Consider the following 15292-nt stretch of genomic DNA (forward strand, 5'->3'; position numbering starts at 1 on the left):
CAGTTTGCTATATATATATATGAATCAGGAAATAATATCAGCAAGATCCTTGAAATTTTCATTCTGCCAATCATGGAATGCACGCACGCAACTCTGTAGCTCTTAGTACAAGTGAGTTAAAATGGCTGGCTAATGTAATTGCACATCCTTCGACGCTTCGTCTTCGTCGCTCTTGCTCGGTGTCCTGTGCATTCGCTTCGTCGCGATCATCCTGTCACCATCAAATATACTTTTGTTTTAGATTTCCCCAATGCTAGTTGTTCTTTCGAAGCAAACTTGCTAGCCTTATGGAGGTCCGCTAGTTCTCTGGGAGAAAAATAATGTCTTCATGAATTTTGCTGGCTCCGGAATGCCACTAGCAGGTTTTGCACGAATTGGTATGTCGCCACAGCAAGCAAAATAAGGCGAATATTTCAGATTCTCCAAGTAAGCATTTGCTCTCGGCACCACAAGTCGACCCACATAAGAGAAGCAGCTAAAAATGTCGGAGAAACCTAAGGAACACACTGGTTATGCGATCCAAATTCAAGTGCAAGACTGGAGTAACGATTTTGGCGTGTGCCCATTAGTCAACCTTGACAAGCCACCTAAAGGGAGGAGTGGGCATCGCCGCTTCTGCAATCCAGACCTCTCTAACCCAAATGACTTGGTAAAGGAAGGAAGGGCTATGGTCGTCGAGATGAAGACAACAGGTGATCCAAATGTAGGTGCAACACGCCAGGTAAATCTTCAGCAATTGATTAACCTGCTTTTTAGAAACTACAGTGCAAGCTGTACGTTAGAGTGCATTCGGGAAATGCAGGTTCAAAATCGAACCCGCAGGTCAAGAATACGTATGAAACCTACACTGCGAGCGTCAGTCTACCTGGGCAGATGGGAGGTGACTGGAGTTCAAAGAGGGAATATGTTCCTGATTCCGGGAATGTGGCATACAAGAAGACAATAGAGCTGAAATGCTCCCGGTCTGGAAGGAAAGCCTGCATCTGTGACAATCATGATAACACACATGTAGTAGCAACCCCATCTTGAGTCAAATTGTCAATCTAGTAGTTTATTGAATGACTTTCGTTGCTTTACAGTGAGATCCTACGCAATATTAGTAGTATCTGTCATTTAAATTCCAGTAGAAATCAGCCACCACAAATTACATTCTATGAAACCTACACTAAACGATGAGATCGATTAATATCACGAGTACATTGTTCAGAGGTTTGGGCCTACAGATAAGGCCAATCAGTAAGATGAAGACGGAATATGCGGGTACACCCCAAAGGAACTTCTGTCGATAAAGTGCTACAGCAGTATTAAGAAATGCTAAAATGGTAAATTAGAGACGATAACGAGAAGAAAGATAAGCGAATACGGTTATTCAGTACAACAATCTGGACATCCGTCGCCCGGCATCCAATGTCCCAAAGGAATACATTCAGCTAAAAAAACACAATCAAGAAGTAACACTAGCGAGAATCTTGAAGATTTCATTCTGTCGATCACGGAATGCACGCAGCTTCGACATTCCTAACGCAAGAGAGTTAATACGGTTAGCTAGCGCAATAGCACGACCTTCAACGCTTCGCCTTCGTCGCTCTTGCTCCGAATCCCGTGCGTCGTCATCATCGCTCTCTTCATCTGTCGTGGTAGCGGGCCCAGACGACCGGTGCCGCCTATGTTCGGAGCCGATACCACGCTCGAGCATGCGGCGAACACGATCCATTCGTGGAGTAAGAAGCACTGCACTTGAATCGTTTGTCAACGCTTCAAGAGCCACAACCGTATCTTCTTCTTCGGCGGCACGGACTGCTGCACCGATCATGCCGAGTTCGCGCATAAATGGCTGTAACGGGCGTGGACATGCTGCGAGTGTCAGATGGGCGCCAAGGACACCATCAACCTCAACCTCTTGTTCGGCACCAGCGTGTGCCGAGGGAAGTACGCGGGTACGTGTGGATGCGACATCAAGAATAGCAAGAGCAACTGCAGCGAAGTATGCTCGAGGTGGATCACTCTTAAGTAGTCGGCGCACATGGTGGTAGCGAGTAAGAACATCCGCAAGAGATGCATATAGTGTTTCACGAATAAGTTGAATAGCAGGTGCATCTATCGCAAACGACGGTGAGGGGGGGGGAGAAGACAAGGAAGAAGATGGCGAGGGCGTGCGAGTGCGCGAATTAGGGTGTGAATGGGGTGAACTGCCATAACCTGGAGAAGTGGGAGACAGAAATTCTGACCGGGAAGGCGAAGTAGGGGGTAGGTGTACTGTCTGGCTATTTGGCGATGGAGATGGAGATGGATCGTATTGAGGTGGAGGGACAAAGCTTGCAACACGTCGTCCTCTTCCCGCTGCTCCGTCCTGGGCATCCAGTGCCGCCTGAAGGTCAGATGCATACCGATCTTGGAATGAGCGACGCTGGCTTATTTCAATCGCAACCGCACGAAGTTCCGAAGCGATGCGATTTAAGTCCGGATGTAATGGGCTTGTGAGCGGCTCAAGCCCACAAATGATACGCGCAAGATCATGCTGATATTCTGGAGCAAGAGTCTGAATTTCCGGGACTGCTCGCGCCCATGTCTCTAAGAAACCGATAAATGGTCTTGGGCAGTTGTCCGCTGTGAGGTCTACAGGGCCATCTTGCTTGCCTGATCGCGGAAGCGGAACCGATGGCGGCGAGGTAGTGCATCGAAGCGCTGCAAAGTATAGGCACAATGCTGGCCCTGTTGATATGTTTGTCAGAACTAGGATCGGAACGAGATATGGGCGTGCTTGCGACAGACCTGTGATCATGATGTCGGCTTCCGCGCTGCTGAGAAGCTCGGTGTCAAGCAGATTCTCGGCTTTGGCTTGAGTAAGGGACGATTTGAGATAGACATGAAACGCATTAGATACATGATCTTCTGACAGACGTATCGTCATCTTGCCGTCGTCGTCGAGTTGTCCCTCCTTCGTTCCCAACGATGACGGTGAGCGGAGTAGATGCGCATTGCGCGTGAGCGTAATAATTGCGTCGGCTAACGTAAGCAAACCGCGGAAGCGCACGTGATTTGTTAATTTCTTTTTTGCGTTCCCACCATTGACCCCGTAATCCTTGCTCTTTACCGATTAATTCATCTCAAACCTGCAATACTCTCCCAGTTCACCTCAATTTGGAGCCATATATAATGTGAGCGTTTTTTTAAATCATTTTACAAAATCAACGTTTCTAATCCAGGATGTATGCTAAGTTACCTTAGCGCTTAGACATGCATGGCTTGTCAAAGTCGAGCGGGATCTTTGTTGCATTTTTCTCTTAGTCCTTGATTCCCGGTTGAGTGGTAAACCAGGATTACATGCATAAAGTGGCCCAACATAAAACACATTACGTTTTATAAACGCGCGTTCGCCGTAAGTACGGATCATTACACTCGACATTACACGAACTAATAAACTATTCTAAGAAGAAAATAGCGTTTTCAGGCTCCGTTCCAGTATTCATTTGGACAGGTAATCTTGCGTCATTTGATGTCACTTATATATAATCAAAAGCTAATGAGCCGATATAGGAAGTGGTATACTGCTTTACGATTGTTCATCCATTTTCAACCCAGGGTCAGAGCGAAGCAGTAACGGTCCTGTGTGCCGTTTCTCGCATTTACTTCAATCGGATCAATCCCACATGAGACCGGACCTTACCTGCTATCGACTCTGTAACGGAGGCATTCGGCGACATAACCAGCCGAGATAACGTGCTTCTCTTACAGGAGCTCTTGTGTGAGCTGTCTCATAAAGCCGTTTTATGGATACCCATTCAATTCCGTGAGTCGGCCATTTCTCCTTGGAAGTGTATTTGACAGAGGAGTTCATATACCACTTTCCCGAATTGTATTTGGTTCGAAGCAATAGTGGCCCCGCTAATAATTGTAATGTGTCGCCGCACACACACTCTGGTCACACGAGAGGGCATGTGCTCGTTTCCATCCACTAATAATATCGCTCCGGTACGAACACCTGTACTTGTCCGGAAGTCAGGTAAGTCCACATGAACATGCGCTCTCGCACTCTGATCGCAACTTCCCTACCTGCTGCAGGTAACACCACATATAACCGACACAGTGTGCCTCAGCTCGGCGTATACGGGTTCCGTAAAACCTTTTCCGTTAACGTTCGGCGGATTCCCCGATTGGTGATGAATAGATCCCAATCTCAGATTTCACCTTCATCCACTCGATCATTCGAGACAGCTGCACAGTTGTACTACAGGTGAGCATATATGCGATCAGTGTTCTTGGACTTGGCATTGTGCGACGGAAGCATATTCCCTTGAGACAAGCAAAGGCTCTCCACAAAACAATCCGTCGCTCGGAATTCGACATGCAACTCGGAGCTCTAGTGATTACAGTATTATATGGTATTCAACAAGTTCATGGGCTGGTTGGATCTTGTGAATCTCATCGCCTTGAAAGAATCGGGCAGATCGGACGGGATGAGGCTGTATACCCCTCCTAAGTAACGTAAAATCAGGGACGAAGGTGAATGTGCTCGTAAGCTATATGATTATCTTCCGAGAAAATTGGCCTGCAGGATGATAGAACACGCTTAAACATTCCCTACTTCAAAGAAAACCGTTCTCAAGAAACACTTACAATGAGATTATTTTAGGCCAATACTTTTAAGTTAATTTTAACGACAGGCCCAATAAACTGTGAAGAGCTGATTGAAATACACAGTAATACAGGTATTTCATAAAGACAGTAATATCACTTTCACAAAATCGAAACGAGAATGCTTATCTATCAATTATCTACATGCACGAAGCCCCTCAACTTTTCTATGGCTTCATCCTAGTAGTATCATACTTGAACTCCCCTTTAAAGTATTACGACAGAAGTCTCGGTGAAGGCCTACTTTCCGCAATTTGAAATGCACAATCAGATAGCCCCTGCGCCACGATCAGACTTAACGGTACTTCCCGCCTTCTTTATCCGAGTACAGTACACACATACTTGCAATTAAATAGTCTTTGACCACACAGGAGTTTGCATTTTACGTGTACTGCTGAATGATTGATTTCGAGATCACACGCCAATAACCGAGTGCCAGAGATCGGATGAATAGAAGTATGCGTACCACACAGTACAAGATAACATGAGGTATATAGAAGTGCCATATTCATGCTTTTCTTTACCCTCCTATCTTGTAATGGGGCTACATTTCATTTAACTACTTAAAAGCACTATAAACGAGCAAAATACACTTCCAGTTTAATTCCAAGGCTCACAAAGTGTATTTCCATTCATCGCCTTGACGAACAGAGAGAAGACCGACGTACTGGCCTTTCTTCGGAATCAGGCTTACGCCGCCGACAGCTTATTGAATGCTATTAATACAATGCAATGTGGCGCCTCGCTTCATTTGCTTGTAAATTCACCGAGACGTAATTATATTTCTGATGGATGACTTGAGAGCCACTAAGAAGAAAGAACATAGCAAAACGAAGTACCACAGGAGGCGACCGTTGCTTCTGCAGAAGAGACTTCCATGCTGTGGCTCGTGATGTTACCAAATAAAGTAAAAGAAAGAAAAAGTAAGGGAAAGAAATGCAGTAATGGATGCAAAGGAGGTAATTTAAGTTCCCGATTCGACTGCTCGTTGTGTAAGATAAAGTATTGTATTCAGATTCAATTATCATCACAATTACTGATATCAATTTAAATTCTGAAACTCTGGATAAGCAATAGCACTCGCACTGCAATAACTCCACTCGCGGGTGCGGTGTTCGTTAGCGCGTCCGACGATAACCTCTACTCCTGTTGCGTAGTGACGCCACTCGCTGTTGGCCGATGTGTGTGCACCGAGTGCCAGGACTATTAAAAAATGAACGTTGCGTTGCGCCAGAGGGATAGGGAGATATTGGAGGGCGCATCAAATAAAACGTGTGGCGGCGGCGTAGTATATGTTTATGCGCACGCAGTAGTTACAGAATTTACAGCAACAATTTAGTCTGGTGTGCACATGAACATTGAACAGGTCTGCTACTAGCCGAACCGCACGGACGATTTTCACCGTATAGGTAAATTACAGAAGTGATAATAATGGTGTTGGTGCTTCGCGAGTTTCGTATTGAATTGAATTGAAAAGGAAGATCGGGAGGAGAGCGGGAAAAAGAAGTTTAGAAGTCCCGTCGTTGCCGGGTTGCCAATGTTAGAGAGAGGTGCTTCGGAGCACTCTCTGTCTTTGAGTCTTCCTATTTTGATGGCGGACGGGAACGCGTCATTCTTCGTTTCCGTCATTTTCTTCAATTTCGGCGGCGCGATAAGTAATTGTAATAAAGAAGCGAGTGGCAATTGTACATCATTATATGAATTCAAGCTGCCCTGGTCCCATCATTCAGCCAGGGCTTAGTGGCACAAAGGTCAGACAGGATGATGTTACGAGTGGCTTAATGTATATGTGTCTTACAGGGGCTTCGGGATTAAGCATATATGCGTGTGCGTGTGCTGATGCGACGTGATACAGAATAGGACGTATGAGCTGCTGAATGTATGCGGGTATGAAGTGACTGGTGGCTGGTGACCATTCGCGAAGACGGAGCTTCCGGCGGCTTTTTCTTCACGAGGGAAAGTAGCCTTCTTCGTAGTACGTAAGACGCAATCGGGAATGGAGAGGTGGTGAGCTTTGTTTCCACCGCTGAATTCGACCTGGGAGAGATGGAGAGAGATAGGAAGAGATGAATCGAAAGGCGGAGAAGATCGACGAGATTTGGAGGAGGAGAAATGAGGACATGGGAGATCTTGACGGAGGACAAAAGAGCAGAGCGCAAATCCTGGAAGAAGGGAGAAGGAGAGATGAGGACCGATTGCCGAATGGGAATGCACAATAGAAGAACGCGCACAAGAAGGGAACCGGCCGGGATGGTGTTTGGGACGCCCGATTGCCGAAATTGCCGAAGATAAGGTTGGCTGATGGAAACTCCCGTGGGAACAAATTGCTTGAGCGCACGTCACCAGAGATATGACTCGTGAGTGAGGAGCACTGCAGTTTTGGCAGGTTCACTTCGAAGAAGTTTGATGCACACATGCGCGCTAGGGACCGATGAGATGTGCGTCGCTTTTTCTGGACATTTGAGTTGTCGCAGGAAGGAAATTGAGAATAAAATAGATATAAATATATATGAAATGTATAACAGCGGACGCGGAACACGAGCACTAAGACTTAAGAGTAGATGCGGTGCTTGTGCCTATCCAAGACATATCTCGCACGCCATCCCGGCTCGGGCAGCCCTAGCCTATAAACTATATCGCTTCTCCATTTCGAAGGTCGAAAGGCAGGGGTCAGCGTCCGACTATCGGGCTTTCAAATCGCGCCTCTCATCGAATCCCATCTCAACCCACCAGGTCCGAGCAAGCTAATCTGTGAACCATCGCTGCCGTCATCCCTCTCCCATCTCTCTCTGGCGCATCTCACCCCACATCTCTGGCGCCCTCGATCGAGAAGGGCAACCGTGCACAGACGAACAATCGGCCGTATTCTAAAATTACAGTAGGCGTCCTGTTGATATAACATCACCACACTACGACGCTAGCTCGCTTGTCCGGGTTCTTCGACTTCGCAGAGAGATCGGCGTGTCTGTCAGTTGTCAGACAGACATTTGCCTTGCGCGGTCTTCTTCTCTTTCATCTTCTCTTCCTTCTCTCTCCCCTTCTTTATCCTTTTTCATCTGCGTCTGTGTTCCGTCTCGTCCAATTAACGCAGACGTGCTTAAAGTTGACGTCTCGTGGCTCGGCTCATCTCAACTCCAGCAAAGGTATGTCAACCAAGCTGACTCGCGCGTAACACACTCCTCTTACTTATCCCCGCTTGCTTCTCTCACCAATCCATCCTTTGTTCTGTACCAATACTTCTGCTCACCCATCAAACGTTCTCCCGCTCCTCGACGCGCTTCAGCAGATACTCGCCTGCAGATACGCGAGTGCATCTCCAGTTGGGTCGCTCAGGGACACGTGCTTGCTGCGCGCCCGTCTTTTCGCCGTTTATCTGTCCTCGGTGCAGGGTCATTCAGACAGTGCACCTGATACCAACATCAAGGTGTTGACAAAGTTCAGTTGTGAAGAAACGTTCTAAGGGACCTTCCACAAGGACGCTCGACTAGTCGCAGATTAAGAAAAAAAACCTATAATTCTGCACCTTGCGCCCCGCGGTGCGCCAAACCTAAAAACATGACGTCCATGCCCGCACAAGTCGTCTACGCGCACCCTCCGCCCCTCGGTTCTGGTCCTAGCTTTGGCGGACACCCTCCAACGCACCCGCAATCTCATCAACCCCCTCATCTCTCTCAGCACGCGTCTTCATCCTCTTTGCACCATTCGCAGGCTCAACACCACCCTCCACCCCAACAGCATCACCCGAGTTCTTTGCCTCCACCCCCTCCAGCACACCAACAGCATTATCACCAGGGGTACCCACCGCATTACGCACCCCCGCATGCGTCTTCGTCTTCCCCGCCTGGTCATCAACACCAATATCAACAGGAACGATCACAGGAGCGACTCCCTTCTATCAGGGATTTAGACTTCCAATTTCATCAACAACAGCAGGCTCAAGCTCAGTTACAGCAGCAGCAGCAACAGGGACAACAAACGCAGCAACAGCAGCCGCAGAACGCGGGTCCACCGCCTTCGGCAAGCGGATCAAATAATGCTGGTGCTAGTGCTGGGACGAGTGGTGGATCGAGTACTGTATCACCTGCTGCTCTCGTTATCACACCAGCGAGAGGCGGACGGAGGAACTGGGGACCTCCACCGCCAGCACCAGGCCCCGCAGGGCCGTCTTCTCATCCTTCACAAGGCCAACCGTACGCTCATCATCCGCCGCAAGGTCAAACTCCTCCCTCAGTACAATTTCCGCCTCCATCCGGACCATCGTCCGCTTCGTCTTCTTTTACGAGCTCAAGTCAAGTACCTGGACAAGGTCAACAATACCATGGTTCATCGCATCCTAGTCGACGACCCCGTGCTGACGGCATGAACACTGGCAACGTTGGAAGAGGAAGCATGGGTGGTATTAACACAACGTCCGCTCCGAGCGGAGGCCTTGGCATGTCGAGCGTGTCGCCCGTAGGTCGACAGCCTTTGGGTCCGGTACGTTTCTTTGCTCACTCACAAAATTCATTGTCGACTCATTAATTTTTTTACATTAAAAACCACTTTTCGGACTCGAACACACCTTGTACTTCACTGTCTTACTTTTTCTGCAATTTACCCTCATTCTGATTTATTTTTGCATATTTGAAATTCGACTGATTACATTTTACTTGTTCCCGTGTTCTTTTCTTCCTTTTCGTTCCTCGCGTCAAACGCGTTTCCGGCGACTTCTTGATTCATTACTTCTCTTTTCAAATTCCACCCATAAATTTTGATTCCCGTGTCTTATTGACGCTCTGTGATATTCTTGGATTTTCTTCCCTGTCCTGAATCAGCCGCCGCCGTATGCCCATGGTGCGGGATATGCTCCACAAGGTGTTATGGGCGTCGGTGCTCAAGGACCTTCAGCAGGTTCTGGATCGGGAATAGGAGGAGGGATCGGAGGCGGAGGGAGTAGCGTTGGAAGCGCCACTAGTGGGAGTGCAAGTGGGAGCGGAGGTGCGGCTACGGGTGCAGGTGGTCCTCATTCACCATACGGGACAGCGTTTCCATCTCCCCATACGCCTCACCATCACTTGCACACGCCGCTCAGTCAGACGCATGGACACGGGGGCCATGGTAGTGCGGGTAGTGGTGGAGGGCCCGGAGGAGCACAAGCATATGAGTATGATTACGATTATAATGCTTATGCTCCTGGAGCGCCACCTCCGCCGCCTGGAACTGGACCTGGGCCTGTACCGAGTGGGTCGGCGCCGGGTGGATCGGGTCCGGGAGGACCGGCTGGCGAAGGACATACCTATGGCGGAGGACGAGGAGGAATTCAGCAAGGCATGTACGGAGTGCCTTCTTCTCATCCTCCACCTCCTCCAGCGCAGGAAGCGTGGGGCGGGCATCAACAACAGGGACCGCCTATTGGATACCCGCATCATCAAGGCGGTGGACACGTGCAGCAACATCAGGCGTATGGACGCGGCGCACCTGGGTCAGGGTTCCCTGGTGCGCCTGGCGGCAGTTACGGTGCCCCATCCCCGGCTTCGCAAATACAGGGCCAAGGACAAATGATGTCTCCCGTAGCTGGAGAGCCCTCTGGAATGGGAGTTGCAAACATGGGTGGTGCGAGAGCGCATTACCTACCTAAGGTACGCATTTACTTTATCTTTATTAACAAGATTTGGAGAATTAACGGAACTTGATGAATCTAACCAGATTCAGGAGCTGTGTTATATGTTACATGAGTTTGCCAGGCGATATGGTGAGTGTTCTCCTATTCCGTGCTCTTGTTCAGTTATTAACGGATTATGTACTACAGCGAACGCGCCGAACCAACCTTCGCAAGCTGAGCTTGAAGACATGGCTCGCAACGCTGCGGAGGTCATCAGGCTATTGTCTGAGTTCCGACGACATGCGCTTGTGGAGGGTTCTGGGACTGTTGGGACTGCTGGGACTGCTGGGACTGCTGGTGTCCCTGCTGGAGCGTCAGGATTGCCATCACCAGCGCCCGACGAACATGAGCGTGCGATGGCGATGCGTGCTCCGAAGAGGCCTTGGGAAGACGTCCAAGGGGAGAGCGATGAGGATGCTTTCGTTCCGCCCTCCGTCTCTGCACCAGCTGGACGTGTCGTCGCTGGGAAGAGAGCCGGGAAGAACGAAGGAACTGGAGGAGAGTCGATCTCTGCTTCAGCGGCTGTTGGAGGCAAGGATATGGATAAAGCAAGGAGTGCTGCAGAGAAGGACATGGCGCTTATTCGTAGTAAGCGTGCGACGAATGCAGGGATGCTTGGCGCTGGTGCTCCGAAAGGCAAATATCGCAAGCGAAGCGTATGTTGCTTTCATCTTGAATGACTTATTGGTTGTTTATGATAGGCTGACGGTATTTCTCTCAAAGCAGCGAGCGACACCACCTGGAAAATGTCATTCGTGCAATATTCGAGAGACACCGGAGTGGAGGCGAGGTCCTGATGGTGCGAGGACGTTGTGTAATGCTTGTGGACTCCGTACGTCTTGCCTTCTATTCTTATTCCTCGTGTTCCGCTTTCTTACATTGAACTCTTTGTACTTTGTGACTTCTTTTAGATTACGCCAAGCTTATAAGAAAGCGCGACAAAGCGGCCGCGTCATCTGCGGATGGCTCACAACAGCGCGTGGAGATCGATATGGAGACGCTGCGTGCGTCGACACGGGCTGCAAACGAGAGAGAACAGATCAAAGCGGAGCGTGATCGTGAAAGAGAGCGTGAACGAGCGTTGGCGGGTAAAAGTACTCCGAACTCGGGTTCTGCTTCGAGTTCGGGGATGGAGGCGGAAGGAGGAGTACAGACGACTGCGTTAGGTCTGGAAGGTACTGGGATGAACGGAAATAGTGATGCGGGCGTAGCGGTGAACGGGTTGGTTGCTCCTACTCCATCTATGGCGGACCCGACAGTTTCTCCGGCAGACGCATCCAGATGGCGTCCGTATACGGATGGACAGTCATCCTTTATACGTGGGGCCCCTGTATCAACGACAGTGGTACGGACTGGGTCATCGTAATCTCGCGATTGTGCGTGAAACAAATGGATTATACTATATCTCTCCCTAAGTTTCCGCTCTCGATTTATACCTGCTTACCATGCATCTTTATTCATCTTCACATTTCTTTCATTTTTTTTCTTGCGAGGTTCGCGGTGTACTTCGTATGTCCATACTAATTCCCTCTTTTTTTCTATTTTATGTTATACTCCTCGCGTTTTTCTCTGTTCGCGATTCTCGTTTAGTTTCTACTTTTCTCGGTATTCTGGTCCAGTTTACGTGCGTGGGTTTTTCAGTTATGTCTTTCCTGGATTATTCACTTCTATACGGTTCGTTCATCATTGTTCAATATTCACTCTACCCATTTTCGCTCTTTCTCACCTTCCTCTTCCTCAACATTCATTGTATATCTGCGATTCACGGTCCATGGTTCATTGGTTTAGTTTGGTATGCTATCTTATACTCTTTGATTCTTTTTCAGTCGTAACTTAGTACATTTATTTCGTTTTCGTTGTACGGTACTGGTTGGTGTATGTGTATTGTATGTGCGTTTTCTCGTTCTAATGGTAATTTTATTGTGTTCGGATTCGAACTGGTTCTTTGTATACATCGGAAGGCCCACCGAGGACGAATAAATAGTGACTAGTGCTCGTCCCTCGGAAAAGTAAATGCTGTCATAAAACATAGAAGCATAGGATGCCCGATCATGTGTAAAAATAATAAATAACCCACGCACGCCGATAGGCTTTCCAGGTGTCCAATAGCAAGAAGTGGAATTCAATTCCGACTGACATAATCTCCCAAAATGAAGGATCAGAGAGGTCGGGAGGAGCCGGGTGGCGCGCAATACAAAAGTCGCGCCGAGCTGGCAGAGCACTTTTTTTTTCTGTTCTGTAACAACTTCTCGCTACCTCCACCTCAAAATAATTGCACCTCGTCAGCCCCTATTTTGACTTGACGTTGCTCGGCTTTGAGCTTCTTGTTATTGGTATATACGAACTTGATTAATCGTAGATTTTAGACATGTCCGAAGGTGAGTTATAGATTTAGTTTAGCTTAGTTTTGTGGAGGAAGAGAAGTGCTGATGATGATGTTTGCGGGGCAAATGTAGGCGACGCAAAGAAGGGTGCCGGTCTGTTCAAGACGCGTTGTGCACAATGCCACACTGTTGAGAAGGGTGGTCCGCACAAGGTCGGACCGAACCTCTTTGGGTATGTTCATGTTTCTCTTATCTTCGAACTGCCTTCCACATTTGAGGTTTTGTGAACATACTGACCTCATTTGTTCACTTTGCTATACAGTCTCTTTGGCCGTAAAACAGGACAGGCAGAGGGCTACTCCTACACCGCTGCGAACGTCAACAAAGGCATCACCTGGGATGATACCACCCTCTTCGAGTACCTCGAGAACCCGAAGAAGTACATCCCTGGTACGAAGATGGCGTTCGCTGGGTTGAAGAAGGAGAAGGACAGGAGGGACTTGATCGCGTATTTGAAGGAGTCGGTACGTAAACTTTTTCTCGTTAGGGTTAATTGGGAGGTCGGTTACTGACATGGCACTATTTTTTAGACCAAAGATTAAGCACGTTGGTGTACTTGATCTGTCTCCTCTATATCACTTCGTGTACCCTCTCTTTCCATACCGCATATCACCTTAGAGGCGTACTTGTTTTACGCTCATACCTCATCGCCGCCACATCTGTTCGTTTGTTTCTACCTTACTGGACTACACGTAGAGAATTTTATTTGTCCGATTGCACACTCAAAACGTATAGTATCATACTCCGTCATCATTATATCACCCCTACTCTGCAACTTTTTTTATATCTCACTCATGACCGCATTGACTATTTTTCGAAAATTGTGATCGAATGAGGCGATGTAAGTGTTATTCTCAATGACGATCAGATGACGTAGCGTGTTGTTCAGATGCACGAGCACGCACATTCTGCTATAATTCGAGCAATTCGAGCGTGGGTCAGCATACTTCTTAAACGTTTAAAAAATGATTATTAGAGTAAGATAGCTACTGCTAATATTTTCTACTGTGTTCGAGTATTTTTCACTTGATCCTTTAGCCATTGCCGGACTCGTCCTTCCACGTCTTTCTGATTTACAGAGCCTGATATCACCATTTTGCCGAAAGCACTATATCTTGGGTCTACTCCTACTGCGTGCACTGAAGAGAATTTTACGTTAATGAAGCGACATTTCAGTGTTTGGAAACTAGTCGGTACTTATGTGGAGAGCATTAATATTTCGACAGACTTACCGAAGGCAGCGTGTCTAGCTTGCCGAATTGGACCGCTGAGATCTGACCTGTCTCCGGTGACTGCATATATTGAAACTGTCACTCCTTCACCGGTTTTGCTGTTATCTGATACAGCATCAGGATGCTAGAAAGGAACTCGGAGTCTGTCATGGATCTGTGTACTCACAAGCGTTAATAGCATTGTTCATTTTTGTGCTGTTCTTATACTCTCGCTTTGTTAGCCTACTGAAGAATGCTCCGTAGCTGCTGCTGCTAGCAGTGGTGGTGGTGGGAGCATATGTATACTCATTGTCGAATACAGGATCACCTTGGTCGGATAATTCACCTGAGGAGTCTAGATCATGTCACAGTTAGTTAAGAGCATTACTGTATGTAGTGTAGAGTGAATGGTACGTGGTACGCACAACCACTAGACATACGTCTTGCTTGCTCGTACTAAGTTTAATGTGTGAAAGTCTGCAGTCTTATAAGACGTGTCTCGATCCAGAATACTAGTTTATTATTGGTTACAGACTTTGCACCTTACAAGAAGCAAGAAATACATTGCACATTAGAGATAATGTGTACTGTACATTGTATTACATTCTATACCTGGCAGGAGGGGTATTGTAATAGTATTAAGGTTAAGGATGCACTAATGTAGTGCATTGTAATTGATTTCGGGCACAGAATAAATCTGGAAGGCATATAGTACAATGCTGCTACTCTAGTATTTTCACCTTATCTAGAGGCCAGATAGCCCATTATTCCTGCAAAGCAGACTTGAGTGTATGTGTTTGCTGAGCAATGCATTCATTGACACACTTGCACCATGTTACCTCCCAGTCAATAGACACTACAAATTGTAGTACTGAAAATTGAAGTGTACAATAATAATGTTACCTGCTTAAAGATTTAGTATATTATTAACAGCTAGTCTTACTAAGGCATGTATTCTACTAATACTGTTAGTCTTGAGACATGTACAAATACAGTATTGTAACTACATCTACTAGAAAGGATAAATAAAATAAAATTTAAAGTAATAATCTGTACTGAGACTAGAAAAAGGTAAACTTTAACATATAGCTTTTGTACTCACAATACTTCTTTTTTTCAGAGAAAATTCTGTACTAGCTCAATTTGTTTTCAACAGACTAGTATGGTTTAACAAAACAGATAAAGGTAGAGTACATTAATATATACTCTAATCTATATAAATTTTTTAAAACTATTTATAATTATTATTTACTAGAAATTAATATACAGTATATGACAAAAGTATTACACAGGTGAAAAAAAAATATATAACTTCCCCAAAACACAATAATATTACACTCTGTAAATTGGTACTTGTAGTCTAGCATTTTATGAATACAACACTCTATAGAGTATTAAATTCCTTTCAAAAATGAGTGAAA

General features: G+C 46.9%; 6 protein-coding genes across 6 annotated transcripts; 4 read left to right on the forward strand and 2 right to left on the reverse strand.

The window, feature by feature from the left end:
- Nucleotides 1–481: 481 nt before the first annotated feature.
- FOMMEDRAFT_152515 (uncharacterized protein) lies at nt 482–1029 on the forward strand (the record flags this gene model as incomplete). The annotated part of the gene is made up of 2 exons (XM_007263355.1): nt 482–703; nt 757–1029. The coding sequence occupies 2 exons, from the start codon at nt 482–484 to the stop codon at nt 1027–1029; spliced, it is 495 nt and encodes a 164-aa protein (XP_007263417.1).
- A 183-nt stretch (nt 1030–1212) lies between these two features.
- Nucleotides 1213–2951, reverse strand: FOMMEDRAFT_138800 (uncharacterized protein). Its single transcript, XM_007263356.1, has 3 exons — nt 2773–2951; nt 2158–2712; nt 1213–2097 (listed from the first exon to the last, which is right to left on the reverse strand). The coding sequence occupies exons 1-3, from the start codon at nt 2909–2911 to the stop codon at nt 1445–1447; spliced, it is 1347 nt and encodes a 448-aa protein (XP_007263418.1). The 5' UTR covers nt 2912–2951; the 3' UTR covers nt 1213–1444.
- Nucleotides 2952–3745: 794 nt separating this feature from the next.
- Nucleotides 3746–4234, forward strand: FOMMEDRAFT_165747 (uncharacterized protein; the record flags this gene model as incomplete). Its single annotated transcript, XM_007263357.1, has 3 exons — nt 3746–3790; nt 3878–4003; nt 4063–4234. Coding segments are annotated over exons 2-3 (276 nt in total), but the record flags the coding sequence as incomplete, so codon positions are not given.
- A 2212-nt stretch (nt 4235–6446) lies between these two features.
- FOMMEDRAFT_152518 (uncharacterized protein) lies at nt 6447–8029 on the reverse strand (the record flags this gene model as incomplete). Its single annotated transcript, XM_007263358.1, has 2 exons — nt 6447–6962; nt 7892–8029. The coding sequence occupies 2 exons, from the start codon at nt 8027–8029 to the stop codon at nt 6447–6449; spliced, it is 654 nt and encodes a 217-aa protein (XP_007263420.1).
- Nucleotides 8030–10827: 2798 nt separating this feature from the next.
- On the forward strand, nt 10828–11333 carry FOMMEDRAFT_33375 (uncharacterized protein; the record flags this gene model as incomplete). Its single annotated transcript, XM_007263359.1, has 3 exons — nt 10828–10932; nt 11003–11108; nt 11188–11333. Coding segments are annotated over 3 exons (357 nt in total), but the record flags the coding sequence as incomplete, so codon positions are not given.
- A 1311-nt stretch (nt 11334–12644) lies between these two features.
- On the forward strand, nt 12645–14900 carry FOMMEDRAFT_131848 (cytochrome c; the record flags this gene model as incomplete). Its single annotated transcript, XM_007263360.1, has 4 exons — nt 12645–12654; nt 12733–12832; nt 12923–13124; nt 14892–14900. 4 exons carry the CDS (start codon nt 12645–12647, stop codon nt 14898–14900), a joined length of 321 nt encoding a protein of 106 aa, XP_007263422.1.
- Nucleotides 14901–15292: the final 392 nt, after the last annotated feature.

This window comes from Fomitiporia mediterranea (assembly GCF_000271605.1).
Source record: "Fomitiporia mediterranea MF3/22 unplaced genomic scaffold FOMMEscaffold_2, whole genome shotgun sequence".
NCBI classification, from domain to species: Eukaryota; Fungi; Basidiomycota; class Agaricomycetes; order Hymenochaetales; family Hymenochaetaceae; genus Fomitiporia; species Fomitiporia mediterranea.

Bases quoted from the DNA above. Each gene is read 5' to 3' on its own strand.
- FOMMEDRAFT_138800 (XM_007263356.1), bottom strand. From the start codon at position 2,911: ATGACGATACGTCTGTCAGAAGATCATGTATCTAATGCGTTTCATGTC. The intron at 2,713-2,772 runs GTCTGTCGCAAG...ACATATCAACAG, and splicing joins AGCCGACATCATGATCACAG to GGCCAGCATTGTGCCTATAC. The intron at 2,098-2,157 runs GCACGCCCTCGC...CGTTTGCGATAG, and splicing joins ACACCCTAATTCGCGCACTC to ATGCACCTGCTATTCAACTT.